The sequence below is a fragment of the Uranotaenia lowii genome, chromosome 3, assembly GCF_029784155.1.
Source record: "Uranotaenia lowii strain MFRU-FL chromosome 3, ASM2978415v1, whole genome shotgun sequence".
Taxonomy (NCBI): Eukaryota; Metazoa; Arthropoda; class Insecta; order Diptera; family Culicidae; genus Uranotaenia; species Uranotaenia lowii.
The window spans coordinates 233,324,788-233,346,668 of record NC_073693.1 but is presented as its reverse complement, the minus strand read 5'-3'; the positions used below and the strand labels follow the sequence as shown (position 1 = coordinate 233,346,668).

The window sequence follows — 21,881 nt, the reverse complement described above, 5'->3', positions numbered from 1 at the left end:
AAAATTCATACAATAACATAATTGTAGAATAACAGTGGAACATCTTAGGTGTATCCGTGTATCCTTCACTATATATAGCATATTACTTTGATAATCGTTTATTCCAGATTTTTTTTATACATACGGGCTTGCCCATAAGTCCAATAAGAAATTCGAGTTAAGTCAAATCTGGTCAGGATGACCAGATATTGTTCAAAACTTCCCGAACTTTGCCGAGTTTATTCATTATTATTTGCTAAAGAAAAAAAAAATCTCTTTGAAAATTTTTAGATTTTGTGTTCAAAAACGATTGAAGAAAAAAATCTCATATTTAACATCAATTTTGATTAATCCTTAGATACGGTTTAATCACTGTTGCTGTGATTCAACGAAAACCTATAGTTTCAAATTATTTGCTTTCACTTTCCTCTTGTATGTTTTTGGCCAAAGTTTTGTTCAGATTTACCCTTTTTTCACGAATTTTTCAAAAAATCGTCCAGAAAAGCCTGACCGTGTGTTAAAAAGTATGGTAGGCTTAAGGTTAAAGATCATCGTTCTTTTGAACAACTATTTGAAGATATCTTGCTCAATTTCGACTTTCATCTAATTTCGATATCAAACAAAGAATTTCAAATTGATTGGCACCTGATTCGACTTGTTTTGTCCCAGATTGCACAGGAATCCATTATTTTTGGTGATAAACGCCCTAGAAGCGATAAGTCATATGATGTCCATTCAGATGGGGGTAACATTTTAAAAATCAGAGAGACCCCTACTTGAAAAAGATCTGGTAGTATTATCTGGTTGAAAATAATCGACACAAAAACATGAGAAGCATTAAGATGGAAGAAATAGAAGGAAATTGAAATAATCGCTTTTGTGTTTTTATTAAAAACTCGACAGAATATTCGACCGAATTCATTCACTTCTTAAAGTAACGATTTTTTTCTTTTTGATTCTTTCTGCTCTCGTGACCCCGAAATGTAAAATTGTTATTTTTATAATCAGTGACGCACCACAATTATCAATCCGGCTCCAGAATAGTGCCCTGAACACTGACATTGGCCCTGAATAAAACACATCTGGCTCACCCATTTCAAATTAATATACTAGTACGTAGGCCCTCAAGGTTATTATTACTGTCATCATCATCATCATCATCTTCGTTATGATTATCATCACCACCAGCAGCAACTATTCAGTAACAGCAGCACGTCCCTCATAAATGACCAGAAATGTTTGAGGAAATGTTCGTGAGGACTTCTTTTGTATATAACTTGGTCGTGAGTGCGATTCAGTCAATGTCCGTCGAAAAAATAACAACAACAAAACAAACCTATAGCGTAATCACCCTGAAATTACGCTACCAAGAATCTCACCCGTGTAACGTTATAATCTCAGCTACAGTCTTGTTGACAAATATTAGCACAACGAGAAAAAAAACAGATTTGCTGCAACCTTCACATTTTTATCATTCAAAAAGTTGGGAACGAACACACTTCGGAATGTTCATAATGCACCAAAAAGTAGGAGAGTATCATCAAAATTTGATGAGCCGACTGTAGGATTAGCAATCCGTATTACATCAACAGGCCTCTCATCCAACAAACCCCGATACCAAATAACCATAGGGAACTTAATTCGGGATTAGGTATTCCGAATGTCTTATGTTCTTGTCAAAGTGTCAAACACCCAAAACAGAGGAAGTATAAGAACCACTAACTGAAAGCGTGCCAAAGATTTGACAGGAAAAATCAATACCTTCAGACGTTCGAGCGTACCTTAGCACCTATTGATTATCCAATTGGGAACTGTCACCGAGCTCTACTCAAATGGGGTGGTTGATAGTAGGTACTCAACTTTTTGAAACAAATGCCGGGTACCTTTGGCCGGTGAAATTCAGTCGTTAATTGTTGTCGGTTCGATTCGGTTGTGCTGTTTTCTTCTTCGACAATTTTTTTCTGATTTCGGGTGTTTCTGTTCAGGTTCTTCTATGTTGTGCCGATTGTTAGTACCGGTTTGATACACAATGGGTGCCGCCACAATGGAGTTGGATCATTTCTACGAAAATCAGTTCATTAAGAACAGTGTACGGTTGAAGATACACGAACTGTTTCAGTTAACTAGAAAGTAAGTTGAATGGATCGGAATGGATACTTCAATTCAACCCATCGGTTAAAGGTCGAGTGTGAACAGCAGTATTTGAGAGCTTAGAGATTATATGCAGCTTATGGTTGCATTCATGCAACATTTTAAGAGATGGTCGGTTATTATATTCTCTAATACATATGTCATATACTTATACCCTTAATATTTCCTACGGAAGTTGGATGTTATTTGTGAATCGAACCTTACAGTTTAATGGTCTAACAGATTGTGTTCAAAAAAAATGCCATAGGAGCTGTTCAACAGACTGAGTTGATTTTAAGTCATTTTTAAATTTCTCAAACCCTGTAGTCTAAAAGCGTCGTTTTGCTTAAAAACGAATCCATAATTTATCCACGTTTACATGAGTAAATTTTAACTTTCAGGTTTGTATGGAAAAATTGAATATTTTGTATTGAAAAATCAACATCGTTTTTGTTTCTTCTGTGGAAATGAGCCTGTCAATCGTTTTTGTGCCAAATTTTCTGCTGAACAACTATGCCGAAGACTGAAGCTTCTTATCAAATTAGGCAAAAAAGTTATTATGTGTTGAATGGAGGTATGTATTTTGGAACCGACAAACAATAAATTCAATTGACATCACTGCTGAGTGCCTAGCGAGGTATTACATGACAAATTTTTGCTAGGCACTAGCAGTGATGTAAAATGAATTTCTTATTTATCAATGTCAAAAGACATACCCCTGTTAAAAAACTAATTACCTTAACAAAATTTATAAATAAGCACAAAATCCATTAGCAAGTAGGCTCAGTTCCACAGAAAATGATGTTGATTTTACAGTACAAAATATTCAATTTTACCATACAAACCCTAAAAATTGATAAATTGGCACAAAACCCTTAACAGGATCGGTTCCACAGAATAAATAAAAATTTTGATATTTTTCAATACAAAATTTCAATTTTCCCATACAAATCTAAAAGTCAAAATTTACTCATGTAAACGTTACTGAAAAATTCTGTAAAAAATTCATGGATGAGTTTTGAACCAATGCGAAGTTTTTAGACCCCAGAGTTAGAGAAATTAAAAAATGACCCTGAATCGATTCCGTCTACTGTTCAATTTTATACAGAATTTCATAACTGCACTTTTAACCTCCTAAACACTGAACATTTTCTGCCAATTTTTGTTTATATTTGCTCCCAATGCTTGTTTATACACCCAAAAAAAAAATCTCTCCAAAAGTGCTACAAACACATTTTGAATAAGTTTTTGTGTTTTAGTGAGAGCTATTGTGAGTGCTAAGTATAACACTTTAAAACTTCTTTATAAACCTCTATTCTATATGAAATTCTTATTACTTCAACACCTTAACAACTCTTCAAGCACCGTTTAAAAAGAAAAGAACTTGAAATAATGTATATCGTTTTACAATGCAATATACATTAATCATTTGAACAATTGTGAAATCTGAAAACTGAGCAGTAGAAACTCTTAGATGTTATTTATGACACCAAATTTGTAAATAATCTGTACGAAAATCAAACACTTGGATTGTGTTGATAATAAAAACATGTGTAGCACCAGAACCCTTTTAAACCTTAGTCAATTCAGCTGTTTTGCAATTTTTCTTAAATTTTCAAGAACTTATTAAGAATTCTTTAATAATCTCTGAAACACTTTTTAATTTTTTTGAATATTGCATTTTTAACAGTTAAGGGCTAGGAGAAAGTTTTTGGAATGGAAACAATTATAACTAAGCAAATAAGTGGCAGATTTGTTCGATTTTTTACTTCTCATGCATATGAATCCCCATAGAAAATATATGGGAAAAAATACAAAAAGGTCTAGAACTTTTACCAAACCACTTGTTGTCTTCTTGAAAGTTTTTACTAGGCTTAAAATCTTCACTTCAATTAAGTTCTAAGATTTTTAAAGTGTTGCCAGAATTTAAATGGAAAATTTTACCATTTTTCATAAATTTTTCAACTTTTAAGCGTTTAAGGGTCGCTTTTGAGTTGTCCAATCAAATTTGCTCAGTTTTCTATCTGATATAAGGATCAATTTGAGGGGGTGGGACTGTCCGGAACCTGAAAAATCTTGCTTGTGTAAAGGTAAATTAAGCAAATTACCTGGATGTACAAAATAATTTTTACCTCTCTATTGAAGGAGTCTTTAGCCATAAGTTTTATATCGGAATGTTCAACATTCATCATACACATTATTTAGCACAATCGTAAAAAAGATAAACGAATAACAACAAGAAAACAACTGGTTTTGTTCGGTAGTATTTCACCATTTCCCAAAAAGAATCCTGATCTCAACCTTTTCCCAACTAACAAAAAGTCCTTCCCGAAATAGTTGAATATAGATTCGCAGAAGTATAGACGATTTCTATATGTAGCCGGTGATACTGGCTCACACTAAACATAATTTTCACTTAAAATGTAAGTGACCTCTGGAGTGAATTTTGGCCATTTGCAAATTTCAAGTGAGTGACGAAGTGAATTCCAAGTGAGCCTGAAGTGAATATGAAATGTATACTCAGTAGGGTGTCCCGAAATTGGATAATATTTGAAAATCTGGGGGCTCAACAGCCGAATTGGTAAATTAGGATGTGAAGAACGAACTTTTGTATGTTTAGAGATTCCGCAAACATGATCTTTGAAAAAAGTCCACTTTTTAAAGATTTGATTTTAAATTAATTCTGAGTCCAAAAATTTTCACAAAATTTATATATTTTTTTAATTTTTTTTAAATATCTTTTGCGAAAAATAGAAAAAAGAACCAAATTTGTATCGAAATTCAAAATCAGCAAGCTATTTTTCAGAAAAAAATTTTTTTTGTCCTAAAATTTTGTATTCAATTACCAAAAGGTGTACCTAGCATAAAACTTTCTTAATATCAATGCCATCAAAAGATACGGATTTTTGTGCACTTAAACTTTGTTCAACAAAGTATGTTGTTTGTATCATTGTGTGAAGAGATATTTACGGTTCAACCCTTATTAAAAATCACAATTTAGAATATTTTATTTTATTTATGAAATTCGTTTTCATAAATGCCTACTTGAAAATCAAAACACTTGCGAAAAAAAGACTAAGATGATTTTAAGGAATCATCAGAAGGCCATATGCCAAATTTGAGCTAAATCTGATGACGGGAAGAGGCTGCACTGAATCTCAAGTGTGAAAGGGTTTCTGAGACATTGTGTTCTGAAGAAGCATCAAAAAATGAATTTTCATCAAATACTTTTTTCTTTACAAATTACATTTGCTTGTTTATGTTGATTTTATTAAAATTTTAACTAAGACTAACATTTCATCTGAAGACTGCAACACGATTGGACTTTAAACGAAAAAGTTATGGCGGCTCCAATGTGAATGTGTTTCGGTCGCAAATTGTCATTTTACACGCAATGAGTACATTTTACTCATTGCAGTTCATATGACCGCTTCTTTCAGTGGGATTGATATTAAAAAAAATTAAGTCAGGTACACATTTTGGTCACTTGAATACAAAGTTTTTGTACAATTTTTGTTTCTAGAATATGGCTCGTTAATTTTAAATTTTGATACAAATTTATTTCATTTTTTTATTTTTTTTGCGTGTATTGTTTAATCCAAACAAAATTTAAAAAATATAGAATGTATAAATTTTGTGAAAATTTTTAGACCCAGAATTTATTTAAAATAAAATTTTTAAAAAGTCCACTTTTTTCAAAGATCGCGTTTGTGGAACCTCTAAACATGATTTTTTTTAGTTGGCCCCATACAAAAGTTTCATACAAATCATCCGCTCTTTAGCTTTTTCCCAAAGTATCGGTTGATAATATCTGAAAAAAAAACATTAATTGATTAAGTTTCGTGGCTTTTTCTTTTTCATGATATGCAGTTATCTACTTTTTTTGCTCTGTACTTGAAAATTCCCAAAATAAAATATCATCGGGAAGCATTTCCGAAACCTGTTTTTAGAGGAAGCATAAAGAAAAGTAAAAGTTAAATTGAAATATTTTGGTTATTTGAAATTCATCACAACTTACATCCAACAAAGATTTTTCACCATAGCATTTTTTTTAGTTGCTCTGTAGGAGTTATGCACCTGCACCTGTTCTGCACTTACCAGCTCAAACAAAACTCTGTTATGTTTCCATAATAACAACAAACCTTCACAACATAGCTGATATTAGCTACTCGTACAATCATTCTGATTTTAAGTGACCAGTCAAGTGAAATTTACAATTAAGTAACGGGTCAAGTGAATTTTTTAACGAAATTGAAATGAGCGGCGAAATAAGTTGACATTCAGAGGAATTTCAAGTGTCAGTCACTTAAAACTTAAGTGATGAGTTAGTGAACATATGTACATGAGCCACTTGAAGTGGAGAAATTCACTGAACTTCCACTTTTAAGTGAAATTTCAAGTGAATTTTAAGAGTGAATTTGGGTTCAGTGCATTGTCGTTTCGTAATATACAAAATAAACATTTGTAAAATTCTGGAATAAATGGTTCTGAATGAGCCTTTAAAGTATCATTTATCATTGACAACTTGGACGTGGCCGGCATCGTAATTGCTAATTTTCAAAGAGTTTTGGGCATTAAATTTACTGCTCATCCCGAGCACCAGTCTATTGGTCTCTACACAAAGTTGATGGCCTTGATCAACCTTTAGCGATGTGAAACTTGTTCGTCTTGGCCACGAAAGCGACTGTTCGATTCGAAATGCTCGCAATGATTTTGATAAGTAATAAAATAAGAAATTTAGGGACTTAAGGTGAACATGAGTTGCCAATCAAGCTAAGCCAAGCTAAATGCGTCAATTTATCGAACGCTGCATTTTATCCGGTTCAAAGGACCAAAATGTGATGTGCTGGGGTATCTACGTGGACTGAATGTTTCGATGAGTTATTCCTAGAACCTACTATTTTGTTAGCTTTTTCGGCAATAGTGAACTCGATAATGAAACACTGATTTACAAATTCAATTGAATTAAATCACAAGTCACATTTATTTTTTTTGCAAAATTAATTTAAAGTGGTTTTTGTGGAAATTCAAACGATTTACCTAAAATTTATTTTTCTACAACAACACTGCATTTAACTACTTGTGCCCTATCATATGCAACACTTTTAAAACAATATCTGTTTTCTCTTTTATTCCACAGGAACTCTCAAAATGCTCTCTGCAACGGGGCCCTCCTAACAAACGGCCAAACCAAGGACTCCAACCTGCCCCATGGATTGGTCCGAAAAGTGCTCAACAATAGTGAAAATGGCCAGAAGAAAGGGATGGTAAGTTGCACGTGTCCCAATGTTTGAACCTTTCTCTGCCGTACTTGATAACGAACGTTGGTGTTTGCTATCAGGTGCGGCAGGTCAAGAAATCAAAGTTGTTGCCAACGTTAAATTTGAAACCTTAATTACACGCAAAAAAAAAGTCAGTTCGATAAGCTGTTAATCGGTGATGCGATATGCGTAAATTATCGGTTTCCCATCAATTTTAATCCTTATCAATGAATGGCTCATTCATGAAAGGCGCTGATCACCAATCTTGCCACACGAACAAAGTTCAAACCTTGATCTGTTTACATAACATCTGGTACAATGCTTTGATTTCCTAGTAGAACAATAATCTTATTCGCATTATCAAAATCGTTAATTAATTGGATTTTCCATTTTACGCATCTCGTTCATTTGCAGGTGGCCCTCACCCATCTACCGAAGAGACCCCCGATCGACATCGAATTCAATGAGCTGGCCTATTCCGTATCCGAGGGTCACAAGCGAAGCTTTAAGACGATACTCAAAGGTATTAATGGGAAGTTCCGTTCCGGAGAACTCACCGCCATCATGGGCCCGTCTGGGGCCGGCAAAAGTACCCTGATGAATATTTTGGCTGGTTACAAGTACGTTCGTTTGCTATTCAAAATTTTCGAATGTACTAATATTATTTTCATTTTTCGATTTTAGAACCTCCAATCTAATAGGATCTGTGTTAATCAACGGGAAGGAGAGAAACTTACGCAAATTCCGTAAGCTTTCCTGTTACATCATGCAGGACGATCGGTTACTTCCGTATCTGACCGTGCGTGAAGCGATGATGGTTTCGGCCAATCTGAAACTTGAAAAGGACATCTCTCTCGAATTGAAGAAGGAAATCGTGGAGGAAATCATTGACACCCTCGGTTTGCTAGAGGCAGCAAACACCCTGGCGTTGAACCTTTCCGGAGGTCAACGGAAGCGACTCTCAATCGCACTAGAATTAGTCAACAACCCACCTGTAATGTTTTTCGACGAGCCAACCAGCGGACTGGATAGTGCCACCTGTTCCCAACTGATTCATCTTCTCAAATCACTGGCCCGTGGAGGCCGAACCATCGTCTGTACCATCCATCAACCATCGGCGAGGATATTCGAAATGTTTGATAATCTTTACGTGCTGACCGAGGGTCAGTGTATCTATCAGGGTCAGGTTAACGGTCTGGTGCCGTTCCTGGCCTCCCTGGGACTGGAGTGTCCCAGTTATCACAATCCTGCTAATTATGGTGAGTGATCAATCAATTTAATTCTTACACTAAATAATGAAATTTTGGTTTAAGTAACTTGATTGAAACAGAGATTCTGAAAACCATTGTTTATGGTAAAAAATCGGCATATATTTTGTAATATTTCTTTCGAAGCTTAAACTATGCGAATTAACTGCATAAGCATAAATGCTTATTTACGCTTCACCTGTTACGGGAATGTAAATTTAAATGAATTGATTGTCGTTTGAGCAATCGATGGTCATATAAATTAAACACAAATGATGTATCGAAAAGCTCTCATTTCTTAAATTAAACGATGAAATCTATCCACAAAACTTGACACGGTTTGGCATCTAAACCCACCATTTCTAAATATCTACCGTTTGAGAAAAGGTTGTTCTAGATGACGTAGATGAATTGGAATACAACATTGAAATTAAGGCTGAGTCATTCAGCCGAAGACTATCAGTCTAACAATAAGCCCGAAGGATGTTAGACCGAATGGTCGTTCGGCCAAATGGATGATAGGCCGAATTATCATTAGGCCGAATGGTCGTGCGTACAAATTGTTGTTAGGCTAAATTGACGGTAGGCCGAATAGACAGGGAGCTGAAAAATGTTACATGATTACATGATAAATTGTAATTGCGCAATGATGCAATAAATTATCTGGAGAAACGCTGTTAGGCCGAATGGATGCTAAGTCTTACGACCATTCAACCTAACGTCGCACCATTGCGCTATTCCATCTAAAGTTCATTCGGCCTATCATCTTTCCAATCTACTACCCATTCGGCCTGACAACTATTCGGCCTAGTGATCATTTTACCTTACAGCCATAGCCTAGTGACCGTTCAGTCTAACATCGTATCGCCCTCTCGGTCTGACGATCATTCGATCGACATTATGACCATTCAGAGTATCGTCCATTTGGCATAACTCTGCCTAATAACCTTCGGTTGTCACATTCCACCTGTTGTCCTATACGGCCAAACATTTTTCTACCTGATAACCCATTCAGCCCAGCTTTCTTAAATCGAATCACCTTTCTTTGCAGTTATGGAGGTGGCCTGCGGAGAGCACGGAGACTGGAACAGCAAACTGGTGACGGCGGTCAACAACGGCAAGTGCAACAACTACAACCAACCGGTCCTAGCTCAAAGCAGATCCCAGAAAAGTATCGCACTGGCTGCCGAGGACCACCAGGAAAAGATCGTAAGCGCCCTGAAGCTGGGCGAGGACGATCTGGTGAAACCGTCGGCCGCCGAGTTCACCGCCATCAATATGCCTTCGTTGGAACCGCTCAATAACGATAGTAGCAAATTCGTTAGTAGTAGTAGTAAATCCGGAGAGGAATCGTCGGCCCCGATCAGTACGGTGGCCACGGCCACGACCACCTTGGGCGGGAGCAGCGTCGTCGGTGGTATCATTACGGGGCCCCCGGGAAGTGGCACGGCTGGATCGTCCAAGCCCACCTGTACCACCTCGCTGCTCGATTCGACGGAAAGTGTCAGTATTACGGTGCCGAAGAAGCAGTCCGGATTTCCCACGTCCGGTTGGATGCAGTTCTGGATCCTTCTGAAGCGGACCTTCATCACGATCATGCGCGATCAAACGCTAACGCAAATGAGACTGCTATCACATGTTATCGTTGGGGCAATCATCGGGATGATTTACTATGACATCGGAAACGAGGCGTCCAAGATTATGAGTAACGCAGGATGCATCTTCTTCACCACCATGTTTACAATGTTCACCGCGATGATGCCGACCATTCTCACTTGTGAGTAGATCTATGACACCAATTAAAGGGTATCAGCGGTAACGCTATAATGTGTCAATTTTGTTATTTCAGTTCCGACCGAAATGTCCGTATTCGTACGGGAACATCTCAACTACTGGTACTCTCTGAAATCGTTCTACTTTGCCAAAACCGTTGCGGATCTTCCATTTCAAGTAAGTCCAATCTAAGCTCATTATTCAGTCTATCAATAAGCACTACAGTGACCCAAATTAGTATGGTAAAATAAAACTTGTAAAATTATACTGCGCGTATGCAAAAATTGGTCCTAAGCCTAAGATAAGGTCTCATGAAAAACGTGGCCCTATCGGACCATGGGAAGAGGTCGCGAGCTTAAACTTTGTAGAGGAATTTCGAGACATTGGACCTTACCCTGCGATGCACGCGAGGTGGCAATAGCCGAGTTTCCCGAGTCACTCGGTTCCAGCAGTCGAATTTCCAAATGTTTCTGAAAAACCTCAATACCATACAATCAAGAAGTTCTCGGAATGATTACATCGAAGCGCATCTAGCACGTGATTATCTATCTCTGCGGAGACACCTGTCTGTCTACTGCACATTATATCGGCCAATAGTTTGAGCGTATCGGCCTGCTTAAACAAAAACATACTATCGGTCTACAGACAGTCTCCCGAGTGCTGGTATCTCAACTCTATGAGTTATATTCATACACCTTAGGCCGGAACAAATTTAAAATCCTTCTTTTGTCACTCGGAGTTGGAACATTGCGAGGGGGGGGACAATAAAAAATAATGCGAAAAACAAATAAATTGGAATAAATTGCACGAAAGCTTGTATGCAACCAAATAGCATACTATATCATTGCATAAAACCTATAAATCATGTTTTTTTTATCGAACAATTCAATAAAATCAAGATTACAAAATGTGAATTAACTTCCATCTTCCAAGATTTGGTTTTTGGTCTTGTAATCTTTCAAATATTTTAATTTTTATTTGAAATTTACTAAAAATACTTCAAACTTTATTTATTCCCCCCTTCGGGATTTTTGAAATTTCGAAGGGGGGGGGGGGGGTGACAAAAGAAGAAATTGATATTTGTTCCAGCCTTATTAGGTATTAGATTGAGATTGGGTTAATGGGGAAGACATCTTGTAATAAGACAGCCAAATTCGACTTCAAACCGTAGCGGCCTGGTGTGTTTGCAGCGTAGTGTAGGTTCGCCCCACTTAAACCATTTTTAAATCCATGCCTGATGAACTCTATGGTTTCGCCCTATGGTACTTCGTCAAGATGAGGCTGTATTGTTGAACTTTTAAAATAACTCGAGCGCTTCTCAATAGCAGCTCCCGAAAGATTTTCATTCACCGAAACATGACCAATTGGGGAGTATAAAAAAACTGACACCGGATGGTTTCTCCGTTTCCAGTTGTTACAAGAAAGATTGTAGCTCAGTGAGACCTTTTAACCAGCCGATTCCTCAGGTCATAAAAATCTATAGAACTGTAAGGGAGCAGGGAGAGGGGCTTGGCGAAATCACCACTGCTTACGCTTTCCCCTTCAAGAATCGGGCTTTGACAACCCCTGATCGTTGTCAAACAGTGGAGGCAGGTCCTCAGATTGTCTTCCTGGAGGCCAAGACCAGGTCGATATAAGCTCTTGGGAAACTACCCCTTGGACCTTTTTTTTTAGTTGGTAACCAAGCATGGTTTATGCTTCATGCTTTTTTTGCTTATGCTTCAATAGTGGGAGGTCTATTCGCGCTAGTGCTCTCCAAGACAATACTTTTTGACGAGACCACTTTCAGCAAAACCTCTCATCCTTACGACTCGACGTCCGAACTCTCCTCTAACGACTTGAGATCCGAAATCTTCTCGCAATGACTCAAGATTCCCACATAAACCTCTCCTCTTCGCGACTCTAGGACTAATCTCTCCTCTCGAGATCTCTCCAACTTCTTTGCACGATTCAAGGCCCGATCTCTCCTCTTAGGACTCGAGACCCGACCTCTTATCGTAAAGACTCGGGGTTGACCACACAAACCTCTTCTCCTGAAGATTCGAGGCCTGACCTCTTCTCTAACGACTCATCCTACTCCGACTCGAATGTATCACCCGGCATCGAGAACCTCTCTACCCGTGGGTATCCCCAGACAGTGGTTAACCCTCTTCCTGCGAAGTCCGCTACGAGGAAGGTATAGTCTTATCCCCACAGTAACCCCCTTATGAAGCGGCACTACTCAGATACTCGTGGGATTGTACCTCAAGAGACAACCATGCGTTGTTGTCTCTTCATTGGAGGCATGTTAGTCGAACGCACCTTTTGCGACGGAGGCTGTGGGGATAAGACATGATCTTCTCCGCAGTCGAACTCGTAGGGGGAAGAGTATTTACGTCGCGGAGTACTCTCGGGAAGAGTGGTCTCGCGTCGCCGTCGGATGAGCCACTCGAGTCGGGTAGGATGACATCACCGTTGGGATACATCTGAATCACAAGCGTTTAAGACCCGTACGTGTGCTGTGACAGGCGCGAGTCTAGGATAAGCTACTCTCGATTCGGCACACGGCGGGCAAAAATCCTAGGGTTGCCAGCCAAAAAGGGAGGAGGAAGACCGGACCACGGTCGGAGTAGAATGCCCTTTCGGCGGGGGGCTTTCGAGTAGTGTGCGTCCAATCCTAGCATACAAAGATAAGACTCTACCTTCTGCGTATGCCGACCTGTTAGGTACGTCGCGAACGTTGTGTAGGATACCTCCACCGCCGCGGAGTATCTGAGTAAAACGCGCTCCCTACGAGGGAGGCTGCGGGGATAAGACATGACCTTCTTCGTAGTCGAACTCGAAGGGGAAAAGTATTTACGCCGCGAAATACTCTCGGGAAGGATGACTTCACGTCGTCGGCGGGTGAGTCACCTGAGTCGGTGTAGGATGAATTCTTTGCCGGGAATCATCCGAGTAGTCTTTCGTAAAGCCCTGGACGTGTGCTGTGACAGGCGCGTGTCCAGGATAAGCTGCTCTCGATCGGCACACGGACGGGCAAAGAGGAGAGGGCCTCGAGCCAAGGCAAGCGGAGCCAAGATCTCGAGTCGTTAGAGGAGAGTTCATTGGTCTCTTGCATTGGTCTCGAACAGAGGCGGAGCGCACGATAGTCGTGGGAACTAAGCTAGACTCGAGTTGCGAGTAAAGGCCGGATCTCGAGTCGTTAGAGGACAGGTCCTTAGTCTTGAATCGTAACAAATGGCAGGGTATATATGAAACCTTTTAAAAAATCAGGGGGCAGGGTATGTAAGAAACCTTTTAAAAAATCACTGAAAACTGCTGCAAAAGCTATCAAAAAAAACTTTAAAATTTGTATATTACATGTAGAATATGTTGTTCAGGCTACAAATATTCTAAATAGAAAGAAGTTGCGACTAGTTTATGTCGGCTTTAGATTTTTTTTTCGTGATAAAACCTTTTTGTTTATATTCTGTTTCATACGACGTAATGAAAGCTCACGCAAGATTTACACTATTTACTTATTTTCTACAATTTAAACTTTACACTACCGTCCCCTCTTTACGGCTTGGTGATTCGGTTTCGATTGACTCCGCAAAGCGCAGCAGTCTCTCAGCCATACTCTCAGCCAAGATCAGCCTCAGGTCGGCTGCTAAGTTGTGATTGACCGACGATTCTCCTCTATTCTCTCACGTTCTCTTTCCAACTTCATTCGACTGGTCGGACTGAACACTTAAAGTATCTATGCATTAAAGGTAATGAGACTGCCCAAGTAACCATGAGCACTAATAACCTGTAAAAATACTATTCAAAACAGCTTTAGAGCCTCTCTGCTCTCTCTTAGCTCTGGTTTTTGCGAAATAAACTGCTATTTTAGTGCACATGGTTGGCTGGTTGATCTTCATTCTTCCGATCGATCCAGTCTGAATGTCGTGGATTTAGCCTATGCGTTCACTATGCGCCTTTAGATGGGTCCACGCGTTGCCAGATTGCAAACCCCTCAAGTCCGTAGGTTTGACGAAAATCGAAAAATGTAATGATTATGGTTAAATGAAACTTAATGATTTTTTTCTTTTTGGTCGTCAGGTAATTTTTTTGTTTATCCGCAGAATCCCGTTAATTTTTCCGGTAATCCATAGAAATGCTGAAAGTCCGTAGAATTTGAGCATCGATCCGTAGCTCCGTAGAAATGCTTAAAATCCGTAGATCTACGGAGAAATCCGTAGATCTGAGTACGCACTCCTCAGTCCCGAAAGGTTTTTTCGCTATGACTTGCTACTGGTAAGATCATAGAACATAACTGGGAACGTGAGGGATTTTTAGTTTCGCCACGCGTATGAATCCAGATAAGGGGTTTCATCCTTCTACGCCCAAAATCTTTCGTATAACTATTCTTAGAAGAGCATTAAACGGCAGAAGTAATAACAGTTCTGGACAATCCACGTTACTCTGCAAGATGTCGAAAATGAAAAGTCGTTGTAAGAAAACGCGCCTTGATGCCAGCGTCGGTAGATTTAGTAGCAAGCATCGTAGTTCATAAGGCGGAAGTTCATGGGCGTCGTTCCAAGGTAGCTGGCGTAGAGCGTATCTGTCGGAGCATCGTTGTATTCTCTATTTTTTTCGATTGCACCGCCTCATATGGTGCCTAAGTTAGACTTCAAATTCGAGAACGCTACGCACAAGTGCACTATACAGTGATTTCAGACTGTAGAAGTCATTTTGTAACCGAAAGTGATGGGATTTCGTTGTCGAGTAAACGTGATCGATATAACCTTTGGTTATATTAGGAGGCATGTCGTTTTGGTGGCACCAATCAAGCAGACAGTCAATGTCCTTTTGGAGAGCGCAGCTGTTGACTAACGAAGAAATTGTTCGGAAAATTTTGAGGTCATCAGCGTACAGCAGTTTTTCTGACTCAAGAGTAGCATTCAGATCGTTGATGAAAAGGAGAAATTTCAGAGGTCCCAGGGGACATCCCTGAGGCACTCCCGAGGTAATTTTGAAAGGTGTCGAGTAAACAGAGCCCAGTCGTACGAAAGCAGTTTGGATTAAATACGCGAAACAAGGTTGTGCAATTGCAGAGCCAGTCAGGAAACTCCAATCGCCGCAATTTAATCATCAGCCAAATCATGTGGTACCTTGTCGAAAGCCTTACTCAGATCTTCATACAAGGCGGCAACTTGTTCACGTTTATTTATCCTGTTAACTAATTTCAATACGTACGTCATGCGGTTGGTGGTCATCGAGACTTGTCGAGGATAGCTCTCAGTTCTCAGCATTAGAGTTATAGTTGTACAGGAAGCTGGGAGCCTTATAATGCCGATGGTGTATCCTAAATATGAGGCAAGTTTAGCTAGCAACTCCGAACTAGAAAGGCCAGCCATGTCGATAAGATTCAGTGATTGAATTTAGCTGAGCATGAATTGATCAACCATCTCTCGCTCAACGCTTTACTCGGAAGCAAAGGTTGCTTTGAGGCAGCGAAAACGACAAAACCGATGATGCATACGCTCTCATATGGCCCGCCTTCAAGAAGCAATATACATTCGAGGCAGCGAATCCAAAAAACCAAACGAATGGCTTTCACTCATCTCCTGTTCCATTCTTGAGGGAACCGAATTCAAAAGGCAGAGCAAACCCGAGTCTCCTCGTTTGTGCCAGGATCGAATACCCGAGGTTTTTCTGCTATTGCTATTATTGCACAGCAACCGCACGCAGGCAGCTAGTTTTTTCGTTTCTTTTCCTCCCCTCTCCTTGCTCCATACGTTGCGGGCCTATGCAATGCAATAAGTTCGGTTGTTGTCGTTGTTGTCTCAACCTTTGCGGCGAGGTTGAAGATGTTCTCCTCAACGACAGCTATCGGCTTGAGTCCATCAAATTCAATAACGTAAATGAGTATGTGTGCCTCGTCTACTTCATGCATCATGTAGCGACCGAACGTTGAGAGAGTTCGTTCGGGGCAGCGAACGGATAGTGTCTCTCGGAGCAGATCCTCCTCATGGGGTGAGGTTTGAATGAATGTATATGTATCGTCTCCTCCACGGTTCAAAACTCATATGACGAAATCTCACCGGGTAGAGTACGTCTGTAGTCTCTTTCCCAGTCTTTTGAATCGCGAAGCTTTTCACTCACACCGTGTTGAGGAAGGAGCTAAAAAGGAAACAAAAAAAAATCCTTCCTGCTCGGTTACATGGGGTTTGCTTTTTGAGCTTGAGCTTGGCTTGCTTTCAACTACGGCCCCACCTGCGGTTCCTCTTGACCAATCGATAATGGATGCGCTCGGTAATAAGCTCGAGGTGATAAACATTGCACAATGGACCAAATGAAAGATTGCTGAGAACAAGCAATAGAAACTCACTGTACAGTTTTGAGGACCTCCTGCTTTGAAATTAACCAATAATGACGCCGGCCAAGTGCATTAATCGATAGAAGGTAAAAAAATGGAGGAGTAAATTTTGCGGAGACCAGCTGTACTAGAGCAATAAATTTTGAAGGCCTTCCTTTCTAAACTAGACGTTTATTTATTTCTTTTGAAATATTTAGCTCGTTTTCTAGTGTTCTACCTAAAAAAAAAAGTGGAACACTCTCTGCTCTTTTTTCATAGTAGCAAAAACAAAAAAAAAAGAAAATGGTAAATTTTATGACTTATGAAATATCTTCTATTTTTTCTTTTATTTAATTTTCCAGGTCCTGTTCACCAGCGTTTACGTCATCGTGGTCTACTATCTAACATCCCAACCGATGGAACCGAAACGGGTCGGTATGTTTGTGCTGATCTGCATCCTGACATCGCTGGTAGCGCAAAGTTTGGGGCTGCTAATCGGAGCCGGAATGAGCGTGGAGACGGGTGTCTTCCTGGGGCCCGTTTCAACCATTCCGATTATCCTGTTCTCCGGATTCTTCGTCAACTTCGACGTCATTCCTTCCTATCTGCAGTGGTTAACGTACGTCAGTTACGTCCGGTACGGATTCGAGGGGGCCATGGTGTCTGTTTATGGGATGGAACGTGCCAAACTACAGTGCAATGAGATCTACTGTCACTTCCGGAGTCCTCAAAAGTTTTTGGAAGAGATGTCCATGGACAATGCCGAGTACTGGATCGACGCCACGGCCCTGTTTGCGTTCTTCATTGGGTTACGCGTAGTGGCGTATCTGGTGCTGCGCTGGAAACTGCATTCCATCCGTTAAAAAGTACTCTACATTATCGCAGACGGTGAAGGTAATGTTTAGTCATCATATAGTTATAACCCACAGTCCTACTAGAATTCCAATAGTCCCAATTTTGTAAACGATATTGTGCGAAGCAAGTAATTATCTATAACTATAGGAGACAATAGGTCACACGGAAGTAAAGCATTTAATGCTTTTACGTTTGAATTGATCAACTGTCCATCGTTTGGCAAACAACTTTTAGAGTACAGGTTAAAAACAAAATTGCCAATGTTTATTCCACATCCGAATATCGACGCTTCTAGGCTTCTAGGCCCCCTACTAGTTCAATGCTTGTATTTTAGAAAGCTCCCACTGTTATTCGTAGGCGAATAATACTGCCACGTTTTTCGTACTTCATCGAAACCGAAACCCCGATGAGATGGACGATTGATCAGTTCAAACGTGTAAAACAGAATCAAGTACACAACCGAAAACCAAAAACTTATACACAAATCAAACGCGTATATTTCAAATGAAAACTAAAAAAAAACACATCCAACACGAACCCACACGCAGACTTAAGGAAATAAAAAGATAACAAAAACATCCATTTAGTCAAAATTTATTTATCGATTTAGTCAATAGGCGAAGCAAACAGCTAAAACAACCAAAATAGCATTAAACATAAAAACTATAAACTGTACTACCACTTAAAAATCAGAACACACGCGAGAAGTGTGAAGGAGAAGAAAAAAAGCTGAAACAAATATATTACTGAAAAAATCTTATCAAAATATCTAAATGAAACAAATCGATATTCAACACGAATATACACACTTTGCTAAAACGGCTATTATTGCAAAGCTCGAGAATGCTTTGATGAAAATCGGGGTGGAAAATGGGACAGGAATAAAACGTGAATCGACAGTTATGATTTAACAAAAGATGAAAAAACAAACAACCACAGTGTGATAGGTAACAAATCAATTAAATTACTGATTGGAAAAATAGTAGTTACATTAATTTAGCGGAATCAGTAAAGTTCTATATTCATACAAGCTAAGACAAAAACAGTACCAACAATAATTTTACCTGTGTTAAGAATGAAATCAAAAGTATATAATTTATACATACATAAATTTTGTAGATCGAGAGAAAGGTCTTGAATGGAAAGCGTTCTAGCCGAAGGAATTTTAAACTGACATCTGATTTCTTATCCTGATTGGAAACTCATTTACTCTAACCGTATGCAAACTACATATGAAAAAGAAATTCGGAAGCATAACCAAGCGATCGAAAGTAGTTCGGAGATTATAAAATTTCCGTAGCACGATTGACAGTGAGTAGTATCCGTAGTATTTATGCTAATAGAACTCTTACTTCTCCTCAAACGCTCTGTGAGTTCAACTATTTACATATACTCATTCTTCGTTTTAAGTTCTAGTAAACTTATTCACCCAATGTAGAGAGCAGTACGAACAGTGTTTAGTTTACGGTCTAGTTTCCACTATTGCAAAGTAAAATCTGTGTCTGAGTTTAAGTAAAATATAACAAAAAAACAACAGTAAGTAAAACTAGTTCAGAGTGGGCGTTTTCCCGCTAAATAAGCAGTATAAGGAATATTGTTCAGTCGAACGGTAACAAATGTGTGAATCTTGTTCAGTGTAAGGTTTTGGAAAGAGTAATTCTATGAGGAGGACGAAGCTAACATTCATGAAACAATGCAGATCAAATAAAAACACACACATATTCGGTGATTTTTAGCTGCGATTTAGTGTGATATGAAACATGATTTCACCAATTTTTAAAATAAACTATAAAAAATAAACTTTATGTTATTATTTTCGAAAGAAATCCTTTCAGCTTAAGAGTCATTGCAAGTATTCATCATTTGAAGAGCCATATGTGATAGAATATCTGCGTGGAGCTGTAGTATAAAAGTGGCTCCAGAGAGTGAAAATAAACCTTCAGAACATACAGATATTTTACCTGAAATTTTCTCTCCTTTGACCTCAATACAACCTCCAAATTCTTTCACACTTTTCCAACTTTATGTTGTCCCAGATTTACGTCAGTGCCATCTTCAGGGCTTCTAATCCTGTTCAGGTGTGATGCGTCAAAAATAATGCTGATAGCTATCAGCAATGGAAGGCCCACCTTCAGCCAGTATTTAGACTCAGATAATTCATGCTTCATCGGGATTGGACGCCACTTCAAGCTGATTTACTTGTTGACTTGTGCAAAAGGGAAGCTATGAGCTGTACTTTACTGTATCATGGTCTTTTTTTTATAATTTTTGTAAAGTAGAGGGAAAAAAGTGCGCCAACTATTTTTTTCGGCAAATAAAAATTGTCGTGATTTTACGAATCTTAATCTTAATTCAGGGATTCATTTTGACACGTCTGTCGTTCACAAGAATAGATCAATGACTGACTTTGTTTTGTTTGTTTGCCTAGTGTTGCCAAAATAGCAAACGTTGCCATAGAAATTTATTTTATTTTATTTATCTTCAGTGTTGCTGAATACAACTATTATTTTATTTTATTTTTTATTAAATTTGATTTATTGTCTGCATATAATTTACCTCATCCCTACATTCCTTCTTACCTCTATTCTCAATTAAAACATTTTACCCGTTGATTTCTGTTTTTCTTCTTTAAAACAGAATTTTATTTACCAGATATCCTTTATTTTTATTCCATACTCCACATCTTATTCTACTTCCTACAGAAGCAGAAGCCTAAAAAATCTGTGTTTCTAATGCCAATGCTATCTTGTTCCACCTGAAGGCCAAATCAAAACAAACAATCAGCAACAGCAGCCCTAAAAATATGTACTTCCTTACCCATCTTTTTTTTTTTCACCGTAAGGCCAGATTGAAAAAAAATTTCTCAAGTTCAAAAATACAATTTAAAAAATGTAACTGTTTTTGACATCATTAAAGCACAGTTATGAGCTTTCGGTATCAAAGATTCTAGTTTCATTAAGAACTTTGTTGGAAACTGCAAATTTTTTTTGACTCATGATTCGAAAAAGAAATTTGATTTATTTTGGTTAAAAAAATATTTCAAAATATCCTTTCATTCTGATATTTCACCATACTGTGATAAATAATTTTAAAGGACGCCTCAGTTTTATCAGGACCTCACGGTTTTCGAAAAAGTTGATCATTGATTGGAAACCTTCGATTTGACTATCTTGGAAAATTTTCAAAAATTAACCCTTGAATCATAAAAACTAAAACTGGCAGAAAAAATACCAAACTGAATATTTGGATATGTCGCTCTAAATTTAAAAAAATTTAGCTCTTAAACCCTCTTCAAACGAAAAAACGTAAATTTTGTTGCCTTGTGCAATCGAAAAGAAAAAAGTACAAACAACCAATTTTATAGCAATAATTTTGTAATTTTGTTTAAATACTTCTCCTAAAAAAAAATAAATATGTATGTAAGTGAAGTACCATGCAATGTTGAGCCACTTTAACATTTTTCATTGAATTTACATAATGTAAACTAAATAAACACACCCTCATGAAAAAAAAAAAATTAAAAATTTAAAAATTCTGTACAGTGTTGCTAAAACTCATATGTCTGCTTTTGGAGTGAATTTTCTATGAAATTTTCTAAATTGTTTTTTCAGTTTTTGTCACGGTTTTCGCAAATTTTCAAAGGAATCTCAACATATTCAAACTTTAAAAAGTGTAATCTGAAATTTTCTGAATAAATTATGATCAGTATTCGTAAAAATTTAATTTTGAAAGCAAAACTTAAAAAAAATAGACCCAGCGGTGGTTTTTTTTTCATAGAGTGCTTTTAATAGATGTTTTCCTTTCAAGTCAGCAATGTCAACTTTATTATTATCAAGCTATAAAACAAACCATGCCGTGCATAAAGATGATTGTCTTGTGTTTAACTGTCGAATTACTGGAAAATTATAATCATTTTAAAATTTTCAAATTCTTACACATTTTTTTATCTTTTGAATTCTGTCTTGGATATTTAAACTATAATTCTACTTTTTGAATTTTCGGTTGCATCCCTGATCTTAGAACCAAAACTGAATTTCGGTTTCCTTTTGTGGATTTTCCCGGTTTTGAGTCTAAATTTCCGGTTTTTTCCCGGTTTTCCCGGTTCTGCGGCCACTAGATTGACCCAAAATTGCCTTATGTCTGGAATTTTGGGGGCTTAACCTCCAAATGGTAGCTTAAGGTAAAAGAAACAAACTTTCATATGGCGGCGACTCAGAAAAATGATGTTTAGAGATCGCACTGGGTCGATTTTGAAAAAAGTCTTTTTTATTTTTTTTTTATTTTGTTTAGATATCAAACATTACATAAAAGATACAAATATTTCATATTTTGTAT

General features: G+C 38.0%; 1 protein-coding gene across 3 annotated transcripts in view; it reads left to right on the top strand.

Moving 5' to 3' along the window:
• Positions 1 to 19,274, top strand: part of LOC129754297 (ATP-binding cassette sub-family G member 1-like) — a 109,164-nt gene extending 89,890 nt beyond the window's left edge. For 2 of the 3 annotated variants that reach the window (XM_055750264.1, XM_055750266.1), the window contains 6 exons: positions 7,250 to 7,376; positions 7,785 to 7,990; positions 8,055 to 8,629; positions 9,669 to 10,394; positions 10,467 to 10,567; positions 17,054 to 19,274. In XM_055750264.1, the coding sequence (XP_055606239.1) occupies positions 7,250 to 7,376; positions 7,785 to 7,990; positions 8,055 to 8,629; positions 9,669 to 10,394; positions 10,467 to 10,567; positions 17,054 to 17,554 (2,236 nt within the window). In that variant the 3' untranslated portion in view covers positions 17,555 to 19,274. Of the gene's footprint in view, positions 1 to 1,894; positions 2,110 to 7,249; positions 7,377 to 7,784; positions 7,991 to 8,054; positions 8,630 to 9,668; positions 10,395 to 10,466; positions 10,568 to 17,053 lie in introns of those variants that run through there. The other variant, XM_055750267.1, reaches the window with a different exon arrangement.
• The last annotated feature ends 2,607 nt before the right edge of the window (positions 19,275 to 21,881 follow it).